The sequence below is a fragment of the Filicampus tigris genome, chromosome 18, assembly GCF_054856515.1.
Source record: "Filicampus tigris isolate MCC_2025a chromosome 18, RoL_Ftig_1.0, whole genome shotgun sequence".
Taxonomy (NCBI): Eukaryota; Metazoa; Chordata; class Actinopteri; order Syngnathiformes; family Syngnathidae; genus Filicampus; species Filicampus tigris.
Window position 1 is genome coordinate 7,720,606 of NC_141234.1, and position 27,161 is coordinate 7,747,766.

The 27,161-nt window shown below is 42.7% G+C and overlaps 1 protein-coding gene across 1 annotated transcript in view; it reads right to left on the reverse strand.

Annotated features, from left to right (window-relative positions):
• Positions 1-27,161, reverse strand: part of trps1 (trichorhinophalangeal syndrome I) — a 160,207-nt gene that overhangs the window by 44,957 nt on the left and 88,089 nt on the right. Inside the window, 3 exon segments of the mRNA XM_086014960.1 lie at positions 1,171-1,286; positions 2,237-2,872; positions 22,419-22,884. Of these exon segments, the coding sequence (XP_085871086.1) occupies positions 1,171-1,286; positions 2,237-2,872; positions 22,419-22,431 (765 nt within the window). The 5' untranslated portion in view covers positions 22,432-22,884.

Sequence of the window (27,161 nt, forward strand, 5' to 3'; positions counted from 1 at the left end):
ATGGTGATTACTCAAAATAATGAATGTTGATGCCATATTCTGGCCACGTTATATGCAAGAGGCAAAAAAAAAAAGGGGGGGGGGAATAATTTGTCCCTAGTGACGGCTTTGAACCAAAATGGCAGACTTCCTCGTTTCATTTCAGGCACGGGTCCCGAGAATAAATATTTTGTTCATCGGTAAAACCGGTATCGGGGGCATATTTCTTAAGGGGTCAATATTGGACGTGTTCTGTGGGGGACCCATGAAATAATTTCACCAGGACAGCAAAAATTTGTGCGTTTTCACACATGTTGAGCCCCCCCCCCCCCGAAAAAGCGAGCAGAGTGGATCAAGCTCAATTTTCCATATATGGACCTGTTTTGGACTTCTTTAGACAGCAAAAAACTTAATCAATGCCAACCAAATGCAGATCTTTGTTGAGAGGGAAAACCTTGAAATTCGTAGGGTGGGACAAGCTGAGGGAAAAAATACAGATGGATGAAATGAAAATTGAGAAGTTTGGCAGTAGGTAAACAAAAGCAAAAGCTGCGTTGAATGTGTCTGACAGCTGCAGTTTTTTGAAGCCTCCTTAAGTAACCCTTCATCTTGACATTTTTCCCCCTATCGCTATCATCCCCCCCACTCCTTGCTAAAATCTTACTGGCTCACTGGGAATCCCATTTTAGTAAATGACAGCATGGAACTTTCCAAACACGTGCGGGAAATACAGCGAGAAAGAAAGAACGAAGGAATAAGAGAATACACTCCTTTCATTTGTTTTTTTTTAAATATACAATTTTCAGTTTTTCCTCATAAGCAGGCCTTGATTTTCTATTTGTGAAACTGTGAGTGTACGTTTGTGGCCATGATGCGGATTTCGGGTCACTACAGACGGCAGGCTGCTGTTAAACCAAAGGAAATTCCTTGACTTCTGACACACACGCACACATTAGCTCAGCTAGCTAAATCCTTTACGACAAAACTTTACTGTTCAGATTCACTCAAGGCTCGTTATCCTTGACCCCATTGTTATGGAAGGAGTAGCTTTAAAGCATGGTCAATATCAATATAAAATGTTTGACAGAATGTTAAATAACACATTTGGGTTACGTCGCTGCCGTGGGAATGGAAATTGTAAATCAAGGTACCGCTGTACCGTATTCCAATAATATCAATGTTGCTTCTCACCTGGATGTCATAAGTGCCATTCATCATCACTGTCCTGTGTTGCTGATGGTCGAGCTCCGGCCTGCTCATGCCAGACTCTTTGGTTTGGTTCCTGGGCGCTTCTCCTGCCTGCATGACTGAGAGCAGACACAAGGATGGACGGACGAGTCAGAAACGGAAAAGTTGCGGGACTTGAACAGCCACGAGCAGAAATCGGACTTGTGGAAGATGTCATGAACAGCGGTTAGATTAATGTATCTTAAAAGTTAAACGTCATAACTTTAAATACCACACAACAATATATATTTTACAAGCAACCTGACATTGAATTCAAGCAGTTTTACAACTCTCAAAATACATGAAAGGTTGCAGATAAAAAAAAAAAGAAAAAAAAAATAGAACAGAAAATAAATGACTGGTGAATATAACAATAAACAACTTGGACAATTATACCTCAATGTACAATTAAAGAGAAAGAAATCAACCTGTGATTCTGTCAGCTTCTGACATTGTATCAAGTCACAACTTGGGCAGGGAGCCACTTGTGTGCAAGGAAACGGCAGGACGTATGGCACCCGAGAGTCACTGCCCAAGGCCCTTTGTGTGCAAAACTGTTGCATCCTACTAAATTGTGGTATGAAAAGGTTTGTAGTGAGTGAATTACTTTGAGTAATCTTAGACTAAAATCTCATCAGATCATCAAGCAGTCATAAAATAATGAAAAGTTCCAGTGAACAAATTCAGTCATTATGAAACGATTTCATAGGATGTACATAAAATCAACTTAGTGGCAAAATGCCATTTTTAAGCATTACGCTTTCTCACATGTTTGTGGCGGGTGAACAGTTTTTTTCACAGTTTCCAACTGTACTCCTGAGACAGAAAAAGACAAGACAAGTCCAAATTTTGCTGTGAACGTTTGCGAAATTGTGTGAGGGACGTAGGGAGGATGGACATGTGTGAACATGCGGGCGCGGGAAAGTCCATTTGACAAACCCCACGAACACACCGTTTTACTTGCTACTTTGTGTCGTTTTGCGAGCACTTCACACAAAGAGGGTGCAAAACAATCCAAGCTAGGAGTTACCTAGAGGTGTGTGCGGGGGCGCCATGTTGTGGAGAGCCAGGATGTGTGTGTCGAGGGCAGCGTCCTGCCGTGTGCGGTTGTGCAGGCCGAGGTGATACTTCCTAAAGTGCTTCACCAGGTCGGCAGGGTCGTTGCCGTAGTAACCGTAACCGCACACGTTGCACTTGAAGTCCTGCAGCTTGGGGGAGGGGCTGGAGGAGAGCGGCGGCGTGTCTGGGGCCGACTCCGCCCCGCCTGTGTCCGAACCGGGGGGCTCGCCTTTGCCCACCTTGTCTTCAGGGTCCGACTCGGCCGCTTTGAGTCCTCCTTGCAAAGGCCTACCACCACCACCTCCTCCTCCTCCTCCTCCACCCCTCCTCCCACCTCGCTCCTCGTTGCCAACGGATGAGGGCGAGAGAGACGAGGAAATGCACTCACTTTCTCCTTCCTCCTCCTCATCCTCGTCGGGTTCCTCATTGCCCCGGACACGCTCCTCGGGCTCCGAGGGGCGGCTTATTCGGTCGGCCTCGGCTCCCACGCGCCCCTCGTCTTCCTCGCCATCCTCCTCCTCCTCGCCCGCCGGCTTCCTCCCCTCTTCCTCCTCCTCCTCCTCACCTCCCACACTGCGGATAGGGGGATTCTTCTTCCTCACCATCGCTGAGAAGATGGGAGAAAAGTGGTGTGTTACTTCTATTTGTGGGCTACATGGACACAAAGGATGGGGAATATCAAAGGAACTTACGATACCATATTACAATACTGCAAAACTTAAAAGCTTGGTGATAACATAGTGATATTTGGCCAGTTAGAACAAAGATAATACGACACAGAATATCTCACATGATCTATGTAACTAAGGAAAAACAACACTGTTTAGCAAGCAGCTGTATACCAAGCCAAATTGTTTACCCACCCTCTCTGTGAGTACGTCTACATGTTAAGGCCCTGATAGACCAAAAAGACGCTGGTCAACAGTGACAGACGCTTACCCCCTGTGTCGTCCGGCTGGCTGTCGGCACGCCACACTGGAGGAATACACCGCAACGACAGACAGCGACGCTGACCATTAAAGTACTTTCTGCGCATGGATAAGATGTAATACCCTTCCATACTATCTGCGGCGCTAGTCACCATTTCTCATGGTTAGAAAAGTCCAACCGGAAAGCTGTTGGCCGGGGGCGGATTATAAAAACGTAAACAATGCATTCAGCTATATTCTTCGCTCACGATGAACTCCCACGCAAAGTAAACCATCACGTTCTTGACACGGTATTGTGAAATACTTACATTGTCAACCCTCGCTCTTGTACTTGTAAGATTAAGGCAGCGGAGGCGTGCTCACTGTTTTTCGCATTTGTCACTTACCGGTGGTGCTCTGCGCACTGATTTGCTAGCTAACAGCCAATCAGAATGACCAAATCTCACGACTGGCGACGCCGATTCAACATACATAAATGCGCCCAAGACGCTTACAGACGGGTAACGACACTACGACGGTGGCCACTACACTTAACAGACGGCGCATTCAGACGCCTCGACGCTTCACGACCTCCAACGTCGGTTTGGTCTATCAGGGCCTTTACAACAAAAACAACAACACAAAGACGCATTATAATTGCCTGAGAATGGACTGTAGGCTGAATTATGTATAACTAGCAATACACTTGTATTGCAAAATGGGTCAATGAAATCAGAAAGAGAGATGTGGACAAAAAGACAGTTTCCTTCACTTTCTTAGCAATGCAACTATTAAAATAAAGTAATTTATGTCTGCCAGGGCCCACGCCTCAACCAATCCTGGCACACACTCTCTGCGTGTGTGTGTGTGTGTAAGATAGAGTGTGGGGAGCAGAGGAAAATCTCATCTGATGCTCACCACACCCAAGTCAGAATTCATCATACACACACATGCACACACACAAAGTGGAAAACGACATCGTTGTGGTTAAGCGATGACGCAAAAAGTCCCGACTTAAAGGAGCTCGCGAGTGGCCAAACTGTGTTTCCATCTGCCGGGCGACGGACGTCCATTCAGATGAGAGTAATAAAACTGTGAATTTAATTAGAACCAATGGGTCGCTAACATTGCTGTTGCATGCCAATTACAGGAAGACGCATTTATGGCCAAGTATAGCCGTATAAATACAATAGGTATATTCCATAGCTGGGCTGGGCGCCGTTCAATCACACATATAGACAAACGACCTTTCACACTAACATTCGCACTTGTGTACAATTTGCGCTTCAGATAACATAACAAGCCTTTTTTTTGCAATGTGGGAGAAAGCAGGAGGATCTGGAGAAAACCCACGCAAGCAAGCCAAGATTTAAACCGAGAACCTCTAAACTAAGATACAGACTAACCACTGCTCCACCATGATGCTGCCTTATAAATCACTCTGACTGTCTGTCAAATACATTCAGAGAAACAATTCTGAATCGCCCAACTATATTTATTGTTGATTTTCACGCTCAACTGGAAAGACAAGCCTTCTTATATTCATGTTGATAAAAAAGCGAATAAGACAAAAGTTGAAACCAGGCATCCTGAAGCACCTGAAAACGGAAAAATCAACTACCGGTAAATAAACAAAAAATATTAAAGATAATAAAAAATAAAAAACAAATGCTAAAAGACACAAACACAAAATGGAGTTGTAGCTCTGGGTCCTGGGACTGGATTTCACCTATTTAGGAGCGCCGCTCCACAGCCTGTGCATGCTTCAGGCTGTATGCACAGGCTGGAACCATTACTATCAAGTGCAATTAGTTGCAAGTCACCACAACATACTGACTTCAGTAGGTATCGGCAACTGCTACTCGCTACAATTACCCACCCCACCTCCGAAAAAAACAACGCTAAGCGGCTCCGCGATATGACAGGTAGGATGAACGCGACGCTTAATCGTTTCCATCATCGTGAATTAGCCGGTGGGACTATTATCTAAAATTGATGATAATGACCTGGAGACGGCCGCTGAGGGATACGCTGACATGAGCGTTACAACTTCCCCAACTGATGACAAGGAACCAAACTGAAGAAAATTATGAAAATATGACAAGTTGGCATTCAAGAAGGAAGTTATTTAAAAAAATGCCACTATTAAGGAAACTGTAGGTTTTTTTTCTCTCAAATAGAAAATCCAAGAACAAAAACAACAGTTAATAGGGGCCGAGTCCTGCCATGAATAATTGTCGCCCGTCCAAAAATGTTCATAGTTGACTATATTAGTAGTTTAAAACGTATTATTTAAAACCGTAAACCGTATCACAAACTGAGTCCCAAAACATTCTAATATCATTTAAAACTCCTCTTTTGTTACACATATAAAGTTGCCACTAACAACCCAGGCTAAACTTAGCTCCTTCCCAACATACAAAGATTAGTAGAGACGCATCAATTCAAATTCTTTGGCACCAATGTACTACTTTCCTATTTAACAGGGCTTGGCACCATCTTGTGGCATATACGTTTTTCAGCAAATAATTGTTTCAAGACCACAGAATAGGTAGTACCTTGGGTTAGTGTTAACTAGGTTTTGCGGGAAAAAGCTTCCCTCAAAAAGTACAAAGCAGTTATTTAGACGTAATTGTCACATGTGATTACATGATGCCCTAGTGATGGGACTTCATGGCTACATTGGCTTGTCACATCAAGTTAGCACTCTTTGAAGTAAAAAGTTAATAAAAGCACAGTATATGAACGTGCATGCTTTCATGCCCAGACAGACAAAACATATGCGTTCCTGAAACTAAGCCAAGCTGTAATGGGAATCAGACACAAGCGTTGGTTACTCAAGGAGTAGACGGGGGAGGGTCGAGCACTGGCCAAGTGTGGGTGTGATTTATGGATTACCGATGATCAACTGTGGAGTTTTAATCGATGAGGCTATGCAGGGCCGAAAACTGTGAACTCAATGGATCTCAAACTACTCTGCAACTTCAACTTGCTGCCAAACACATTTAAAGAAAATAACGTCAGAGTGCCATTTCCTCTGCATCCCTGCAATGGGTTACTTATCACATTGGTCAAATTTAAAGTGGCTTTTTTACATGGCACTCGTCATTCAGTCCGCACCAGCTTTTCTCATGATCGTCACACACATGGTCTACTACCTATGGCAACACATACTGTTTATACCACACATACTCCTTTGTGGGTGGTGCATGAATTTGTCTGACTTCCAAAGCGTTGGCATTTCTCTTCCTTCTTAATGACAAGCCAAGATTCTACCCCTTAATTTTATCCTCCACTTAAAAGCTGTGCTGATCTCAAATGCAGAGAAACACAAAGATGCCTCATATACAGGGATCAATAAGTCATTAAATTGATTTACAAACCTTAATTTCACAGGATGAGTCCCGGTATTTGTTAAACAAATATATGCTTGGTGGGAGTGAACAGTTGCATTCCAGTTGATGTATATAAAAAATCCACGGCAGTGATTGAATTAACCAGCCAACCTCTTACAACACCAGCCAACCACCTCAGCAATCCAACTAACCTATATTATGTCACAACTGGATGCCTCCAAGGAGCATGCAAATCCCATACAGAGACATCCGGTTCGTGGAGTCAGGAACTCCATGTCGTGAAGTAAGAGTATGTCAAAAGTGTCATCATAAATGTCAAACCTAATTAGGCAGTTTCAAGACCTTTCAAATCAAACTCAACTACTAAATTGCCCTCTTCCCAGTCATACTTCTTTTGTGAATGCACCCGCGCCGTATCACTCCATCTTTCATCCGTCGCTCTCAATTAATCCGTCACACCCACCCACGCACATTCATCACGCTCTCAGTTCCGCCAGTTTTACCTCACTCCGTCCCCCGTCTTATCCTGACACAAAGCTCGGTGAATGTGATTAACACCTTGTTCGGGTAAGACTACTGTTTTGGGGTAACCCCAGTTGGACTTTAATCAAGCCTAACTATTATTGATCATCCCTGAAGCGCTTCGCTAGTTATTGTGATTACAACAAGGTTATACTGAGCTGAGCGTGTTGAATATCGATTCCAATTATGTACTTATAAGAACGTCGCAAGACTGATATGCACTTAAATCAGCAACAATACACAATCTTCACTGATGATGATGATCACTATCCTCAGTGACTTGGGAGTATTTCAGTCGCATAAAAAAACAGAAGACACGGCAGACAATGCATCTTTTCTGTTATTTCAATAATATGTGACCTGAGAGTTTATAAGACTCTGAATAGTCTGGCCTCTTGTCTGGATTTTGACTTTACAAACACACACGAGCGCGCACAGACACCCGTTCACCAAAACACAGACAGAGCTTCCCCCACCATGGTCTTTAGAGCATACGCTGTCTGAGTGTGTGAATGTCATCAAATATAGCATGTGTGGTCACGTCCCATTTTTTTTTATCATGAAAAGCATTTCTTTAGTGGTTACCGGTTAGCCTGAGAAGCTAACAGTCTACATGTTCGCTCAGAGCTCGTTCTTGTTAAACATATGGACTGAAATAAACTAAACTACAGAACACAAACAAGGCTTGAATTTATTTATTTTTTTTAAAAAAAGGTGCTGTGCTGTAATTCTTGCTCCTTTCAGTAATTTGTCAAAAAGCACATCACAAAGTACTTTAGGGCATTCAACATTCAGGGTAACTATGTGGAAAGATCCTACTAACACAACGGGCGAGTGTAATTAATTATCGTTAAATGAACTGCCAAAGCTTAGCAACAGTACAACCAGTATGGATGTCTCGCACATGCACACAGAGGCAGCTCATAAACTCCCATTGATGTATGCATGGATGTATTAACTGTTGGTTTAACATGCGCTGACCCCGTTGATGGAATAACCAGGAATAAATGAATGTAAAGCAGAGAAACATTCATGTTAACATGTAATGGTGCGATAGTTTGAGGCAATTAGGCCAACTAGGAGCACGTAAACATGAACGCAAATCTTGCAATAACAACATGCACACAGGCATCCAATTCGAATCGATCCAGATGTATTAATTTCCTCTAATTGGAATCTACATGATTGCAAATAATGATTAAATCCTTTGTAATGCCACAGCATTAGTTCCAACGATTCAGTGCTAATATTTTATAGTATTTAAAGGCGATCCCACTGGACTGAATGCCTGAAGTACTCCCACTCGGGTAACAAAAGGACAGAAGAAACACAAGGTAAACAAAAAAAAAAAACACAGAAGAGAGCGGAGGTGGTGGCACTGAGACCCGATCACTTCCTGGCACACGTGTTTTAAAGAATACAAAATGCATGAAAAGGACACAGAGACAGTTCAAAAAGCCTCGGAGTCCTCAGTCTGAGCTTTCATTTCCTCTGTCCTTCAAAAAAGGGGAAAAAAACCGACAAAAATGTTGAAAAACACGCAGACACGCATGCACGCCGAGAGCCGATGCTTATCAAGAGCTGTGACCCGCCCGCAGGAACTACACAGCACACAAACAGCTCAGTGTAAAAACAAGATGATGAAACTGTGACTATAATAGTAACAGTTATGACAATGCAAGACACAAAAACATGGATTTCTTGAGTATGTTTATAAAAAAACAACAACATGCATGCAAGTTACAAGATACTGCACAACCGATATTTATACACATTTCCGACCAGACATTGACAATTAACTCTTGTCTGGTCATTTGTCAAGAACAACAGTTAATTTTCCTGGGTCAATTTTGTCAGCTGCGCAACTTGTTTTTGTGAAAGATTTTCTTGCTTTTAAAGCGGCGATGTTTCGAAGGTTTTTTTGTTTAATGTTTACTAAGATAAGATAATCTTAACTTGCCATAGATGTCACTGCCGAACGTAGCCAAAGGCTGTGGTTGTCCATCCAGATTGTCCAATGGCAGTTCCCTTCACGGAACTCGAATTTGTACGCAAGACGAAACATCTTTCCAGTTCATCCACCAGATGACCCACAGCACGATGTCACACCTTTTTACCATTTTCTATAAGGTTGCCTTGCTACTGAATTGATAACTGTCGCTATTGAATGTTGGATAATGGGGTTTTATTAGTTCAATAAATAAAGTACAGTATACTGTACGTGGACCGTCAAAACACAGTGTAGGGTCAGAGATTATTTGTCGGAGCACATCCGGAGATGTGTGGTGCTCAATCACCTTGCGTGCGGCCACCAGTGGCCAACTGCAATTTTTTGAACGACTTGATCCACTTAAGTCACGTTGGGCCGCTCGCTCTGTGTACGACGAGCCCTGAGGCACATTGGCGTCACGTTACCATGACAGAAACGGAACTGCTTTGTAAACAAAGAAATCTCTGTACTGGATATCAAGTATGGAGACATAAACCGTGAACACCGTCATTGTGATTTTGCACAATTTTTACGCATTCTCGCCTCTTGATTGTGTCCTGCATTGTTTTAAGTGGACATCTCCTCAGCTTGTATGATGAAACCTGGATGGGCCAAGTTACTTCCCCGCTAGTTTAAAATAGATTCAGGTGTGGAGTCTTAATGATTTCAAAGGTAGAAAATCTTAGATGGCGAAGGAATGCAATCTGTCGTTCCCACGCCTGTCTTAACTGCTGGTACGCCCTTAGATATGAACAAACAAAATTGTGCGCACACAAGTGCTGGCACATAAACACAAGATTTCAACTGCTGAGATCAGCAGCACCCTTAATCTTTTCATCGACGACCTTTTGTTGACAACCTCTCCCTTCTGCCTTACTCCTCGGCCTGAACCTCCTCTGATCTACGCCGCTGATGACTCACAGACATACAAAAAATGAAATGATAAGATGGGCGTGCTGCTTGAGGCTTCCCCTTTTGTCATGTTTTGGTAAACTGACAGTCTGATGCGTCATTGGCAAGCGAGTCAAAACCCGAGAGTCTCGGTTGTATCATGTCGAAAACACACGTGCGTAGATTGAGGAATGAACGCAAAACACGACAAATGATCCCACTGTCAATCACTCGCCGGCCGCCTGATTTGTACATGTGCCATCAACATCACTTGAGATCAGCGACCGCCAAACAAACCGCAATTTTGGCAGCGGCTCAGATGTGCAGATGGAAGGAGGGAGCTCGACACGCATCCGTGCTGCAGGTTTGACAGACAAAACATCTCACCTGAGGGGTCCCCGTCACGGTTCAAAAGTTTTACAGTCATGTTACCTGAGGTAACAATCTCTTGCAAACAAGACTCACCAAACCTGAAATTCAGCATTTAGTGTCTTGCTGTTAATTACAGATCATCTCTAAAAATCACAGAAGACAACAGGGAAATATGAGTCCCGGAAGATAAAACTGTCAGATAAAAGGGAAGGGTGAGGAAGGACCGATCAAAACCAGAGATGAGAACAGGAAATGGCTCACAAGACAAGAAGGAAGGGGAGATGTGAATGCATTGCCTTAAAAGTAGATGGGAGTCAAACGGCGTGATAACAATCAGACTACACATCCACACCAAGGGCCCATGACACGCTCTCGTTCTCTCTCGCTCTCCGCCAGATAAGCAGATACCGAGTGTCAAATTCCGGGCCCATCACGCACTGGTGTGACACACTGCAGATCCCTGGAGCAGACTTCTCCTTTTTGTCTTGTTTTGGACAGACGGGACATCAAGGGGTCAGGATGCCTCCGAGTAGGGTCAGGGTGACAAATCGAGTCCTCAAAATGGGGCTCAAGGTGCACCCTGAAATGCGCTTCCAAACAGGAAAAAGAATTATACTACCCACGGACAGTTTTATTTTGCAAGGTTCCTGCTACAGATATTCTACTTATGCATGTTGGCAACGTTTAAGCACAACCAGGGTAGCACCTAGTTTGAAAAGGACTTATTATGGAAAAGCGAGCATAGATCCATCAAGTTTGATTGAATGCAGAGATATTGATTTTATACTTTGATGTAGGACTACAGCTATGGAATGTTTTAGTATTCGGATATCCTACTGAAAATTCTAGTGAATAATTGGGAATTCTGATTGCTTGTTTCAAGGACAATCATAAATACAGAAGACCAAAAAAAAATATTGTAATGTAGCGGCTCACGCTAACCTAGATGGCGCACTCGAGCATTGCTGGCCTCTAACGCTGACAATACAGTCTCAGCATATTTAAGCTTTTTGTAGTGCCCTTAATTAGCGATTGAACATTATTTCAGCACGGCGTTGTGTTGTTGACGTCGGTAGCAAGTGTTTGTGACAGCAATATAAACAACCCAATCACGGTCCAGAAGACGAGTTAAGTCAGCCGTTAAGCTGCGACGCTGCCGAGAACAACAAAACAAAAGTGGAGCATGGCATTGATTTCTATGTATTATTTGATATGTTAAGGTTCATTTTGAAGTTGGCCTTCTGACCGCGCTGGCGCAGTGTTACTGTCATGCATAGCATGAACAATTGTTGCTACAGTTGGCTTGACTTCTTCCTGACAGTGCACACGTAAATAAGTGGGTACTCAAGTCAGATAAAAATGCCTTGAGCATTTTTTAAACCGAGGTAATCAAGTTACTCTAGGACTCATTTCACCCCTACTTGAATGCATGGATTCGCTACATTAATTGTAGTGTAATTTGGTGGCTCGGTGATGAAGTGCTGCCTTCAAGAGTGCAATCATGCCACAATACAAATGATGCTTTAACTGTCTTTCGGGTGCTCACTTTTTCCTTCACAACCTACTCTGAAGTCATATTCTCTAGATGCAAAACAACTGCGTAGCTCAGCCCCCAGTCGTCTTGGTAACAAAGCCATACTTGACAATAGAGTTGCAGAGCAATTTTTTTCATGGATGTGTAAAAATGGGAGTCTTCATCAGTTACTTGATGCGGTCATTTTTGTCGGCCCTCAACCTTTATTTGCCATGGACCAGTTTCACGTAATGGCAAATTTTGACTAACAAATGACGAAAAATACAACTCACCATTACGCTGAATTTAGATGTTGTAATTATTACGTGTCCCGTAGTTGTTTCTTATCAAAGAGCCAGCTGGACTGACACGGAGGTCAGTGTCGTAAAGCGCCAAGTGATGTTGGCGTGTGTTGTATGGAGAATAGTACTTGTTAGCAAAGAGTTGTTGTCTATTCATTATTGGACATAACATTTTGGTGACAGTGATAAAAGCGTCACTTCATGCAGCTGCTCATCATATTTTCCATGCCCATGCAGACTTTAATACTTTGTCACCTTGTTGGCCGGTGAGTTCACTACTTCATTGAGCATTACAGTCCGCCTCTGACATCAGCAGATGGGCAAGTCAAAAGTCCTTCGTAAGCTGGCTGGCTGAAGCACGTGATTGTGATTAGCATATTCTCAACTTCATGAGCTAAACGTCAATGCAGAGTAGTAATGTCGATTTGACAATTAGTTGACTGGTCTGTTCAACCCCTGCTTGATGCTGGCCACAAAATAGAGGGCAGTGGGGCAGTTGGGAATACTTAATTTCCAATAAATAAGTTAGAAAAGCATAGGCGAAAATTCCTGCAATTGAGTGGCGAGCAGTCCATTGTGTTGTCTTTCCGTTGCCCAAGGTCAGCTGGGATAGGTTCAAGCCCAACCGTCACCTGAACGGGATACGCGGCATTTGCTATTGTTGTGGAGAGCAGCAGTGCGGCTCTACTATAGCACAAGCGAGACAGAAAAGAAAAAAAAATCTTGTGCGCTAAAGTCCTCAAAGTTCCATGCGTCACCTCACCACAAAACACTGTGGTGGCAAATGATCTGTCTCCCCTCCCTGTGTCTATGTGGCACTCTCTTTTACTCCCTCTGTCCTATTATGGACATAGTAACTGTGTTGATGTCAGTACGACAGAGGCTTGATTCACCGACCGTCCCCGTCTGAATGTGCACTGGTGCGTGCTTGATAGCAGATAAGGCCATATATAAACAGCACTTGAAAGTAGAAATGTAAATGTTTGGACGTGGCTGCAGAACGGGGGGCTGCATCAAGATACCGCCGCGAGCAAAGAGAGCCTGAGATGAGACGTGAGTTCACGCCGGGAGAAGACGCAGGAGGCCGCAGCCGGATGCCTCTCGTTAATCAAGTCATGGGGAACGTGTTATCGCGAAGTCCATAGTTTATAAGCGATGTTGAAAATTTGGCGAGGTCAGAAGAGATGGATGTTGCTCTTTTGTGGAGCACAATGGAAATCAAGTGAAAAACGAATGGCATGATGCTTAAAAGAAATGCAGCGATGCCACTATCAGTTGAACAAAATCTGCAGAGTAAGGGGATGAATGATTTCAGTGATCTTTTAATCAGTTCTCTCTGGTTATTACAGACAGGGATTGACAACAACCGCGTCGTCTCGTCAGGGGCTCAGATTTGTACGGGACGCCTTTACATGCCAAAAATGTTTTTGTCTTTTCCTCTGGAAAAGACACCTTTATTTGGAAAATTATAGGAGTCACAGTCAAATCAGAGATTTTAAGTGGCCCAGGTAGGGAAGAGTTATAGGTTTAGTGTAGTTTGACATAACTGGCACGAAGGACGTCAAATGTAGGCATGCACTTTTTTTTAAATGATAACAATTGGACGGCCCCCCCACCCAAACTGCGGCTTACGAACCCCTCGAGGTCCACAAGAGTGTGCCGTTAGCATGTAGAGGCAGCATGGGAGAAGATATTGGCTAAACCATGAGCAAGACTTTTGATTTGACTTTAACACTTGGCTGAAAAATGTATTACGAGTGCATCAAAAGCCCCAGGCGATCGGGTTTCGCCTGCAGCGCTGCTACGGTTTTCTCCTTTTTAATCAACGGGCGTTAAGCACAATTGACTTGCTGCCTCCCCGGTCTTCATTTGCATGGGAGATCCAATCAGACATGTTACGACCAGGCGTGAATTCAAGTCCATGGGGGTTCGCAGAGGACGTCTAGGTCTTGTGCAATTTTACCTGACTTGATTTGACAGGCGGTGCTAGATCATTTGACGCATCTTGGTTCACGGGTGTTAAATCGTAAGAGGCCACAAAAAAAATAGTGTTCAATTTTTCCATCCATCCCACTGGACCAGTGTTTGCTAACTGGTGCTTGGGGCTGGTTCTTTAGCTCTTGACAATGCCACAGCCCTTTGTGCAAGACAATATTTTATGAGCCATTTTTGTTGTTTCAGGATAAAAAGATCAGACAAATCTGGAAATATATGCTTCTCATTTGACAGCGACAGTGTTCAATAATTGTTCCCCCTCCAGGGGCCTAATAAAGAATTTCTTCTTCTGTGATCATGTTAACATGAAGTCTAAAACCTCTTTTTTTTTTTTTTTTGACGGGGAGGGGTAGCGCACTCCAATGCGGAAACTTGATGGAGCCACCAAAACGAGAGGCTGCTCTCTCAACAGATGTTGTACGTTAGATGGAACATGTTGAAACTATACCAAAGAGAGCAGCCATTAGAAACAAAAAGGCCTTTCTTGCAGCTGTTACAATACAAATTGAGTTAGTGAGCCACTTCTGTAAGGATTTTGCGACTAAACACTCGCTTTTGCTTGCCTTTGTTTGACCCAATAGTCTGAGGTTTATAAACACTCAAGAGGTATATCTGTGACTGGTTTGTTCACTCCTATACATTAGAGACAGAGCAATAATAACTAATTAAGCAAACCAGTTTTTTTAAAGGCTATTCCAAGTTCTGAGAAGGCTTTGTATTTTTTTTTTGTGGGTGTACATTGATCTTCTTACATCTGTCAACACATGACGACCGACGAGGAGTGCGTTCAAGCGTTTCTACATGTGTGAGACGTTGATTGTCTGCAGATCTCGGCACTCGCGACCACTGCGCCAACTGTTACGCCAAAGTAAACCAAAAGTCGCAAGGAAAACGGACACAAAGAAAACAGGAGAAAAGTATGTGGGGGGGAAAAAAACTGAAGTGATAATTTCGGAACAAGCCAAAAACAAGTAAGAAACACTATAAGGCAGGATAAACTGGGCTTGAAAATACATATTCAGCAAGTGTTGGACATTATGGGTCGGAATTGCATAGTAACTGGAGATATGATATTTCGATATGGTTGCCAAAGACATCAATGCGCACACTGGGGGTGTAATGGTACGTGTATTCGTATTCAGATTTGTCTGTCTGGCACAGAACGTACGGGTTCCCACACGGAACACATTAGGTAAGGGACAGAAGTGGATCTCCCTTGCGCTCATGCCAAATGCTACTCTGAGACACAAAAACAGTTCATCTTAGCCCCAGGTTAGCGAATGTCACGGATGGCAATCATATTTATCCAGCATATATCCTATATGCTGTATGCTTTTACGGAACAATCCGGGGTTAGAACTGGCCATGGAAGGGTATTAAGGAACTGGCTAAGGGTGTAAAGAAGCCGTACTAAAACATTGGCTTTCATCTGTCATTTAGCTAAAGCAATGACAACAGTACTGAATTTCACATCATATTCATTCACATCATATGACTATTAGATATTTTGTGGCACTCCTACGGGACAGCAATGACATCATCAACAAGCGTCCCTTCCACCATCGCGCACTGTAAGAGTGAAATCCGGCATTGTAATTTCTTTAGGTGGCGAGTGAAAGTGAGCGAGGTAGTGTCTGACATCACCGCTCAGAGTGTAGCGTTTTTTTTTTCCCTTCTCCTCAAGACGTTTTTGTTTTTACAGCTTCAACTCTGGGCAGACCCGACCGCTGTGTGCGCACACAACACACAGACACACACACAAACCCCTAAAGAGGCCTTTTTCCACATAGGGCCATATGGTGCAGACAGGCGCACGGAAACAATTCTCCAAAAACAACACACACTCTGCATTTAGAAACCTGTCATCCAGACACACACAGTACTACACACAAGCACACACACAGTTAAATCTGCTGAATGAATTGCTGCCTTGTTCAGTGGTGCGCTAATGGCAAGGAACCTGCCATAGAGATTACCACACTTGCACACTCACATTCTGCATTAGGTATTCTAGGGCAATTATCCATTGGTACCAAATTTAATATTCCAATAGAGGCCTTTACACAGGCCTATAAAGACAGCTGATATTTAGCTTGTGCTGGCATGATTACATCTTTAATATAGCAAAGTAGTAAGGTAATAAATTTAGAAAAAAAAAAATCTGCAATGAATGGCTGGCTAGCTGGCTGGCTGTGGCGTGGCTCTTCAAAGCAGATATGTGTTTCCATGCTATATTCCAAACTAGCAATCCAAACTTCCAGTAACTTCCACCACCCAACTCTGGCAGCCAGCGAACTGGCGGTGAGCACACAGCCGCCACACTGAACAACATGGCAACGCGTTCGGTCACTTGTGAAGCTAGACGCTTGGATTAAGCAACTGTGTGGAATTGATTCATCGCGTCTTGAGGCAAGTGAGGCAAAATGAAGTGCAACAACAACATGACTGCAAGCAAAGTGCTTCGGCCACACAGACCTGACCGCTATTCTGCTACAGACAACAATGGCATTGAAACAAGAGTTCGAAACATTCCAAGAGAATTTACCAACCATACTGGCTGACGGAAAGCGAATATTTTGAGTTGATACTAAGTCAGTTGGTATCACTGACAAATTTAACAAGGATAAGTGGAATAGCAAATAATTATTCTGGATTATTCTTCTGTTTTAATGACCTAGGCAAGTTTGGATGCTTCAGTTGGCGGCAAATGGAAGAAGTTCACCACCGTTTTTATTGACTGCGCTGCCTTCAACCTTTGCGGTGCCTTCAACCTTTGCTTGACTAATTTTTTTCATTTTTATTTTTCATTTGTATTTTTTTTACAGCCAGCCCTTGCTCCAATAAAACAATAGATTTGGAAAATGTTATGAAAAAAAAATGCAGTAAAACGCAACAGCAGTTGTGTAATTAAAAGCTCTCCTCCAAATGTCTTCAATAATGTCAGGACACAAGGGCAGACGGTATAAAAAAAACAAAAAAAACTTGTGAAACTAATATGGCTTAAATGTTTAACTCCTTTAGGAAAACCAACAGTCTCAGCAACGCTGTGGCGCTGACTTTGCAATAATTTCCTCCCAGACGCGCTTGGAGCAGCAGCTGTATGGCTCACCAGCATATGGATTAAATAAATACAAAGTGCGCGGAGCTTGTTAACACTTGTTCGCTTGGCCACGGCATGCGGTGCTAGCCAAAAAGCGGACAAAAAAAAAAAAAAAAGACAACACACCCTGTGGCGGCGCACATACAAGCAGGTGAGCGAGTGTAGCTCGGCTTAGTGCGGGAGCGAGTAGCAACACATAGTGTAATTGCTCGTGAGGCAAACGCAGCGTGCAGGATCAGGCTGGGGGAGCCGAGTTCACGATGAACCGCGAGTCGGGTTTGTATGCCCGTTGGCAATGTGGCTGGTTTCAAACCTAATCTGATTAAGGCATTTCAGACCAGCCCAGCTAGAAACAGTCGGGAGACAAATGGAGTGGGGCTTGGAAATCTAGGTTGGACCCACTGGCCCTGCTTTTGTCTGGTTACCATTTTCCTGATTAATGGCTCTTCCTGCAGGGGCGCCCGGGAGAGAGCTCACCAACATTAGCTCGGTCAGTCAGTCAGTCATATCTGATCGTTTTGGCTACTTTTACATGGTAGTGACCTAATAACCTAGTAATTGAAATAGCGATACAGTGGTGCATCACATACCACAAATTAACAAAACACAAAACTAGCTGTCCGCTCAAGCAAACTTATGTGATGGAAGGCAGAAGGATGTTGGGTGTTTAGGTGGAAGTTCCACACTCGCTCATCCAATCAAAAATCTAAGCGCGATTGGGTAGATAAGATAGCGGCACACACGTTTACTGCGGTTGCTTTTGCTCACGATGGTTTCAAAAATAGTTTCTGAAAATACATGTACAGTAACTTACATTTTCAAAAGCATCCTGCTAGCTATGGCATCTGCTAGCCAGAGGCTGAGCTGCACTGTATTTGTTTACAGAGTAGTTACTGATTTAAAAATACAATTCTCAGATGAATAATTATATCCTGTGGTGTGTGATGGGTAAATGACCTCAGCCCCACCGCCCCCCCCCCCCCCCGTCCCCGATCTGTTTGGCAAACAGTCGAGGTCAATAATCATAAAAGTTAAATCTGTTCAACATTTACCATCACAAATCGTAGAGCAGATGTGTACAGGTATGTGTGTACACAGCTCTAGCGTGCAGTGCTCACATTTGTGGAGACAGGAACACATTTAATATCTGCCCTCTGGTTTAGGGCTGCACCTTGGTTGAATATCATCAAGTGGATAGTAGATGTGGTTTTCAGAGTATGTTAAAGAAAAAAAAAATCATAAAATAGGAGCTTAGCAGATTGGCAACGAATAAAAGATAATAGAATCTTGATAACACTATGTCCTCATCAAACAAACAGCTAAGCACAAGGTCACATTTTTTGCATTTACACTTCACAAGCATGTTGGATTGGCTGTGTATTTAAAAAAATGGTCAGGTGGTGTTCCAAAATTTCACGTCAACATGGTTATGTCGATTTTGCAATTTTCTCCTAATTACACTGATTTATTTTTGCCACTCTTCATTTATGAGCATCTCCTAATTACCAACAACATACATGTCCCCGTCCACCCCAAACTTACCAACAACATACATGTCCCCGTCCACCCCAAACTGCACAAGTGACCTCGGAAAAGTCACGTTAACAGCGACCACAATAAAACAGGGCTGCGCTTACTCCGTTCGAGTGACTTCATCAATTATGAAATCACATGCACACTTCACACAACGCCGAGCGCACATCTGTCATTTCGACGCTTGATTGATTCTGCGTCCTTTAAACAAGTCGATCATTAGCAAACTAACAAATGAAGTCATTAATTGCGGTGACGTCTGGCGACAACGCCTTTATCCGTCTTTGTCTGCATAATTTAGACGCCTCTGCCAGCAAAATAATTGTTTGTGGGACAAAGATAAAAAAAAAAAAAAAGAGTTCACTCCGACACTGAGCGTGGAGGTGAGTGCAGTGAGGGTTAATGGCCTTGCGACATAATGATGCATTGGCACTTCTTGTTCCAAAGACCCATTTTGCAGCACTGAATGAACATGAGTGTTTTGTGCACTACATTGAGAGCAACTGGTAACTTACAGTAGGAGCTCCAAAGTCGAACGCCTTAACCCATTAAGGCCTAAAGCGTCTTTCTCAACAGCTCCCCAAAACCTAAGTTCTCCCAGAAATTCAACAAAATGAGGCCACACTATTTTTATTTTATTATTTACTGTTTCAATCAAATATGTAAAAATAACGTGTTAAAAATGTTAAAAATAACAAGAGATGCACATTTTTTTTTTTTTTTTAAATCGAGTGGTAATTACCATCCTCTATTCTGTTACAAAGACGTCAATATTGTAATTGTCTACAAACCATATCATATCACGTTCGAATGGTTCCACTGGTCGTGCACGTCGTCTTCATATCACTGCCGTTACTTACTTTAATCAGAGCTCCCGGCGATCGACGGCATCCGCCATTAGCCTACCAGCGGCTCGAAAAAATTCCACGACATCCTCCGCGATCTCGTGACACCGTCACGTGTATATTCTGATGCATTAAGTTGGCTAAGAGACGGAGAATTGGATTAAAAAAGGACAGTGACGTACCCGCTCCTCCGGTTTGAAAGGTAGAAAGACGCAACAGCGCTCCCGGCTCTAGTGGTAAAAATGCGGTTATGCGCTCCCGGGCTTGATGAGTTAAAAGGACATATCATGGAAAATTGACTTTACAGCTTATTTGCAAATAGCTGGGTCTCTGGAGTGCCTGCCACTCATTAAGTGTGAAATTACACAACAAAATAAATTGCTTAACTGTTATGAATTGTCCTGGATAGTGACGAAAGAGTGTGCGTAACTTTTATAATAACCCCCTTTACCCCTGCAGAGTTTTTCCATACATGACATGTGGTGAAGGATTGTGTTATCAAGAGAAAAATTTGCGCAGGGATTTTGAATTGGCCCGCTAACTGTTTCATGTCCACATTTGGGAGGATTTGGGTTTGCCTTGTAGAGCTATTTTAAACTTTGTCCTCAACAAAATGTAAAGTCTCAAAAAGGTTCAATTGTAACAACTGTTGCTGAAGGGTTATATTAATCAAAAATTGACTGAATTTCCGCAAGCTAAACAAAGTGAAAAATTTGGGCGATTTTGGCAAAGCAATTTGGCAAAGCAATTAGCAAATAATAATGCAGTCATTTGAGGAGTTGGACTTCCTCTCACTTCAAGTGAAATAAAAGGTCAAAATTTGTACAAGACACTAGTTTTCAAATATTAGCAAACGGGGAGATTGAAAAATGGCTTTTTTGGATGAATTACCTTTTCCTCCCTCAATCGAGACAGGAGGGCAAGGTTTACATTTTCCAGAAAAAAGATACCATACCATACTCATCTGTTGGTTACCATATGCCAAGAGCAGCATGTCTGGGGGGGAAAAGGCACTCATTTCGTGCCATTCGCTTCATTCCCAAATCGTAGTTGATGGGGGATTGCGACAACATGGTAACACAGATATATTTCTTTTTTATCATTCAGAACCAACCACAGCCAAGATAATTTTTTGGATGATTCATTTTTGGAGGTACATTATGTTACAGCTTCATACCCAAGTAGATTACTGTCCCTTCATTACCAATGTGTTTAAAATCCCTTATACAAAAGCATTTACAGCCATAGCCCAGTACTTCGTTGAAGCACCATCGGAAGCAATTAGTCTTTTTGAATATGATGCTTTGGCCAGTTTGGCCAATTCCTCTTTGAAGCTACGCTCACTCTCTCTTGGGTTGGTCGATGAGCTATGGTGCAAAGTCCCGTTAAGATCTCTCCAAATGAGATGCTCCTGTTGCCCTTATGGACTGTTTGGTGGCGGGGGATTAATTTATTGAAAACCAAAGAGTGGGATTAATTTATTGAAATCCAAAGAGTCCTTATACAGTTTAAGTGAATGGGATAGTTTGTTTTGCCAAGCGACTAAATCAGAACATGACTGAAGCATTTCTGTTGTGTTTATTGTGATGTAATGTTGGCAAAAACAACAAACAACCACAAAAATATTCAGCGAGAGTCAAACAGAGACGTAGCACTGATCATGCCGCACTTACAGGGCCATTACGTCAGAAACGTCTGTGCGTGTTTTGAATGACAGTGCAACTTAACTTTAGGCTTCATCGAGTTGTCTCCACTTGACATTCCATCGTTTTTTTCGAGAACTGCACAAAAACATGTTCCAAATCCGACTCGTGCTGGCAACATCAAAGCTGTCGCAGTACCACAACACACAGGCACGCAAATGCGAACGCGCGCATGTACGCACGCGCAAAATGTGCACACATAGACAGTCAAGAGGCATAAGCGCACGCACAGACCACAGCTAAAAGCATCAAGCGGTTAAAAGCAACCCGCCCTGCTGAATAACATCACCGAGCAAAAGCCACCGTACCACATAATGAAAAACATACAAAAACGCAGGCACACACAACCACGCACACACTCACGTGCTTAAAAGGCCTTGTGTGTATCACGTCCCATATGTTCAGGCTTGTCCTAATCATTTATCTAAACACACAATGACAGAAAAAGTCATCAAAAGTCTTTCTTTCTTTTGAGGGGCAGGGGGGGCTTTTGGGCAGGTCTCCAGCAGGGATTTTAACTTTCATCACAAAATATAATAACATTGAGCGAAGTTGCTCTATTCTGTATGAAGAGTGGACACGCACAAGCAAATAAGTGAAGGAACATAAACACATTAGGGGGAAAAAATTCCAATTCCGAGTGGTGCGTAGTGTAAAAGTAAATGAAATAAGTAATAAAGTAACAAAAACAAATAATAATAATCATAGTAATAATAAAATAAACGTTTTTTTAAACTACCATCAAAAAATAAAACATTCTAAAAGCACAGTGCACATTTTGACACGTAACAAAAAATTCCAATGAGAATAAAATATTTCAATGTATTGTAATTACATTCATTGAGAAAAATAAGTCATTGCTATGACATTTACAGCAAATATTATTGCGAAATATAAATAATAGTACAGTTTATATTGTTGATGACCCCACTTTAAATACATGCACACAGACAGCAGATTTGCATATACATTTTTGTTAAAGTATTAAAAATAACCAGATTTATCATATGATTTGAGTAAAGAGATCATTTGTTGTTTTTTTTTTTGTTGTTTTTTTAAATCATTCATCATATTATTATGCACGGTACTTTAGGAGTATATAAAATAGATGGAAATGTCTTACCTCTGCTGGTCATCAGGTTATAAAAACAACATGCCTGGGCATCAGTTCTGTTCAAGCGGCTCAGTTGGGCCCCGGAGGTTTCGCTTCGATAAGAAGAAGCAAAAAAAACAAAACAAAAAAAAAAAAAAAAAGCAAGAGTGGCGCTCAGGCTAAATCCAAGCGCTCCTTTCTCAGCAGGCCCGCATAACTCCACACAGGTCCATGGCGGCCAAACCTTCAGCTTCTTTCAATTTTTTTAGGGGGGCTTTTGGAGGGTCTTAAACTCCACATAGCATCCGCTCGCTCTGGTCCACCGCTGCTGGTGATCTGGTCCACCGCTGCTGGTGCTCTTACGCGTCGCAGCTCGATGGAGCGTGTTGTAGATCCACGGGAGAAGTTTTAAAACAGGTGGCGGTCCAGTCTCAGTTCTGGTTTAGATCCTTACTTGTCAATACTTGGGAAGAAAAAAAGAGGCCGTCTTAAACACCTGGGAGAGGGCAGAAAGACAAATAGGTTTAGATTTTACACGCAGCGGTGTTTTACATCAGGACGTCTTGTCCAAATTTTACGGGAAGCAATTTTCCCCCTGGACTCCCAAATTGAGTGCCGTGCGGCATAAGGAAAAATAGTTTTGTGCCACGCCGCCAATGTGACTGCAGCATAGACGAAAAGATTGGATCTATCCCACAAACAAGAGCCAGACGTCATCGAAATACGGCGGTCTGTGACATCTGTGGTACATCAAAACTCCTACGATGGATGTAGACCATTGATTGAATACGGTAGATGGTGCACAAACCGTCAAATAAGGAGCACAGTTGCCAGCGTTCAGCGCTGTAATGCCAAGGTTACTACCTTTGTTTGTTCCAATAAATTCATTTTTTGCCTCAAACCTCTATGCCGAACACAATAATTACATAAAAGCATTTTTTAAGATATTTGTAACTTTTGTAAATGTTTGGAAGTATTCACAGCCTTGGTTTAATACTTATCAACATTGTCTCGTGTATTTTTCAATATGATGCCACAAGCTCAGTTGGAGGGCTCCAGCAAACAAATATCGTTCTACTCCATCGATTAACTAGATAAAAAACTGATTTTATTATTTTAAACAAAATACGCATGTGAGGAGCAGGTATTAGTGCTGTCCACTTGGGGGTACCAACTTCACATTCCACATGACATCAGCAACTTTGAATGTGTGTGGCTTTTAAAAGGTAGGGCCTGACCTGGTGAGTGACGTGGGAGTCAGCATCAGAATGAAAGTGTAGTCTTAGCTGTTGTGAGCTCAAGTTCGTGTTAAGTGGCTAAATGTTCGCTGGTCTGCGTGTTGACTGCTGTCAGCTGCATGATGTGCATCAATGTGCTTATTATGTTTTTTATTTTGTTACCGTTTAACAAGAAAGCAACTGAAAGAGTATCGTGGCTGTGTCTATCCTTGACCACGAGTGGCATTACAATATGTTCTAACTAGCAGTGGTGGGCTATATTAAATGAGCTAACATTGATAGCTTTTGTTGGTGATGATACACATGCTGTTGCGATACTTTAGTCTTTTGAAGTACCATCACGTTTGGGTGAAGAGCAATGACACACAGCCATTTTGAGATCGCTACAGATAGCATCATCATTTGAAAAAATAAATTCAAAAAATCATGTCATTATGGGATGTGTGTGTAGAATTTTGAATTGGAGCTTGGTGTTTACAATCCCACATCAGAAGGCAACTACTTTTCCTGTAGTTTTATAGCTGCCCTCGCCGTGGCAGATATCATATCTATCCACGCGCCATTCCTACTTTTGTCTGGATTGTAGAAAACAAGGGCAGCGGCCATTCGAGATGGCGAGCGAGTCATTATGTGAAAACGGATACGGGGCGTTTTGGAGGAGAAACAAGATTGCTGGCGAGAAAAGTCAAGCGCATTATGAGTCATTACAGAAATTATGAGTCATTTTCAGACCTTCCCATCTCAAAGCGGTGCTATGAGTATGTTTTTGGGCCACACAAATCACCCTGAAAGGTTATTATGTTGTGATATCACAGTGCGAACACAGGGCTCTATTTTGTCTGATTTATTTAAAACCTGTCCACTGTAAGAACTGCTGTTACACACAAACAATCCACATGCTTCCGGTTTTTGTAGGCTTGACCACAAAGCAGCTTTTTGGAGTAAAAGGAGAAGCATACAAATATCAAGTATCAACGTCAACTAAAAGGCCGGTTTAGTCGATCAGAAGCTAGAAGAAAGTCACTGGTAGAATAACAATTAAACTGAAAAGGGTGAGTCATTTTCAGACCTTCTCATCTGAACTATTAATGTGTTTTTGGTGGAAGGTTAGAGGCACAAAAACATAAGGTAAAACTGATGGACAATTTGATCTCAATAAGAAAACGTTCCCTGAAAGACCATTTGAGCCAATCAGAAGCTGCAGGAAAGTCATATGTGGACAAGGCGCATATACACTTAAGGCAAATTAAGAAAAAGGAAGAACACCACAATCAAATGACTATTTCTGCCTGTCAGACGCTGGAAGAAAGTCACATTTCGAAAACATGCAATATTATATTTAAATCAATTAAGCAAATGGAGAAGTAGCATACACAAAATTTCAAGATGAAGACTTTACAAAAATGACACTTTTAGCCAATCAGAAGCTGGAGGAAAATTAAAGCTGGAAAAGTTGCAATTGAAATTGATATTAAAACAAGTGATTTTCAGACCTTCGATCACTGAGTTTAGTCTGATTTAATTCAATCCCGTCTACTGTGGGAGCTGCTGTGTAACGACGTTTCATACAAATCCACACGCTTCCGGTTATTGCAAGCTTGAACACATAATAGCTTTAGCCATTAGTGTACTTTATGAAAAAAAACATTAGTAGCACTCACAACAGGAAAAAGGGCGGTTGGGGGGGGGGGGGGGGGGGGGGATTCTTTCCCATTCAAAGTCTGAATATTTTCCCCACGGAGCCCTGACTTGGTCTCGCGGCTCCTCATTCATTTACTCAATCATAGCTCCCCTGTTTTTCTCTTCATCCGCCTCCTCCACCGTGACTTATCTCCATCCTTTCCACTCGTGTTCCTCCATCAACTTTTCAAATCTCTTTCCATCGCTCTGTCTTTCCCATCAATCCGTCATTGAGCTCTCGACAAACGTTTGCGTGATTCCCGCCTGTTTTTCCAACTTGTGATTGCCCAGGACACACTCGCGCGCGCGCACACACACATACATGCAGATGTCTTCTCACCACAGTGCAGCTACCGCCTCCTGTGCTCCACAGCTGTGTGTGTGGTCCGGTCCGACTATAGGCCGTTACATTGTCCCAGAGAGTTCAGGCCGCGCCACTAGCCGGCAGACGGGGGGTGGAGGGGTTACTTGACTTGGTGGTGGAAGGGGGAAATGTTTGTTTTTCTGTTTCCAATTCGGTCCGACCCGGAGGAACTCCACACTCCGCTCCGTCTCAAACGCACCATTCATGACGGCCTGACACACGCGATTACCCGCAAACGCCCGCTCGTACCACAAACCCCCCCCCCCCTCCCTGAGCCCCCCGTCCGGCGTGCACACGCAGAAAAAGCGTTGCCAAAAGTACAGTTACCACCTAAATACACACACACATTGGTACGCACCAATCTCATCTACCTGTGCCTTGCGACTGGTGTGTCAACCAGTCCAGGGTATATCCTTCTCGCCCGAAGTCAGCTAGGATAGGCAGCACAATCACATGAAGCAATCATGATTGTTTTGTTTTGATATATTTTGAAAAACCAACAACAAAAAAAGACAACACATCATCTACATGAAGTTGAGCTACTTCGACTCTTTAGTTCTACATTCCTCAGACATCAAACATTGAATTAGTTTTCGATTGGCAACACCCGTTAAAATGGCAATGCGGTCAAAATAACTATGTTTTCAATTCTGCATTCTTGTGTTGGAATGTTTTGCAGGTCTCAAGGCCATAAGCCCAATTAGCAATTTACAAAACAACTACCCAATTAGCAATTTACAAAACAACTACTTACTCAATGCGTGTTTGTTTTATCTTTCAAGAAGGTATCCCTTGTAAATAAAGACTCACACAAGTCGATTGAATTTTCTCGTCCGTTTTCTTTTCCATCTCTGAAGTTCAGGAATCATACAATGATCAGATCTGGGCAGCTTTTCAATCCTCGCGAGGGCAGAAAAGGGGTGCGGTCTTACATGCAGCCGTCACCTTTATACTGTCTTCAAAATCTAAACATAATGTGGGCTGGTCTCCTCCCTGGCTGGCCCTGTCTGTAGGGCTGATCCTCTCTAGCTGGTGCCATGGGCAGATAAGGGCAGGGACTAACAATTTTAAGTTTTTGGTTAACCTGTTGGTTAATAAATAGCCATTCATATGGATTTAGATCCTTCACTTGTATGACCCTTGTCAGGCCCCATTTGAAAGAATTGTATTTGAAAGGCACGATTTTAGTTTTATAGCATTTAAGATACACGCACCGTCAATTAGAGGCCAGAGTGCACCATATTTCACACTGAATTCAAACATTCCACCTGATGCTACAATCTGGCCTGCTATTGGATTTACAATGGTAGTAGTCTGTAGTGTGGGTCAAAACAAGGCAAGATAAAGTAAGGCAAGTTAATTTGTACAGCACATTTCAGCAACAAGGCAACAACTCAAGCTAAAGCATAATAAAGGGTGATTCAAAACAGCGATGTTTGCTAAAATTTCATATGATTAACGGAAAAAAATGTAATATATTGGGACCGTGAT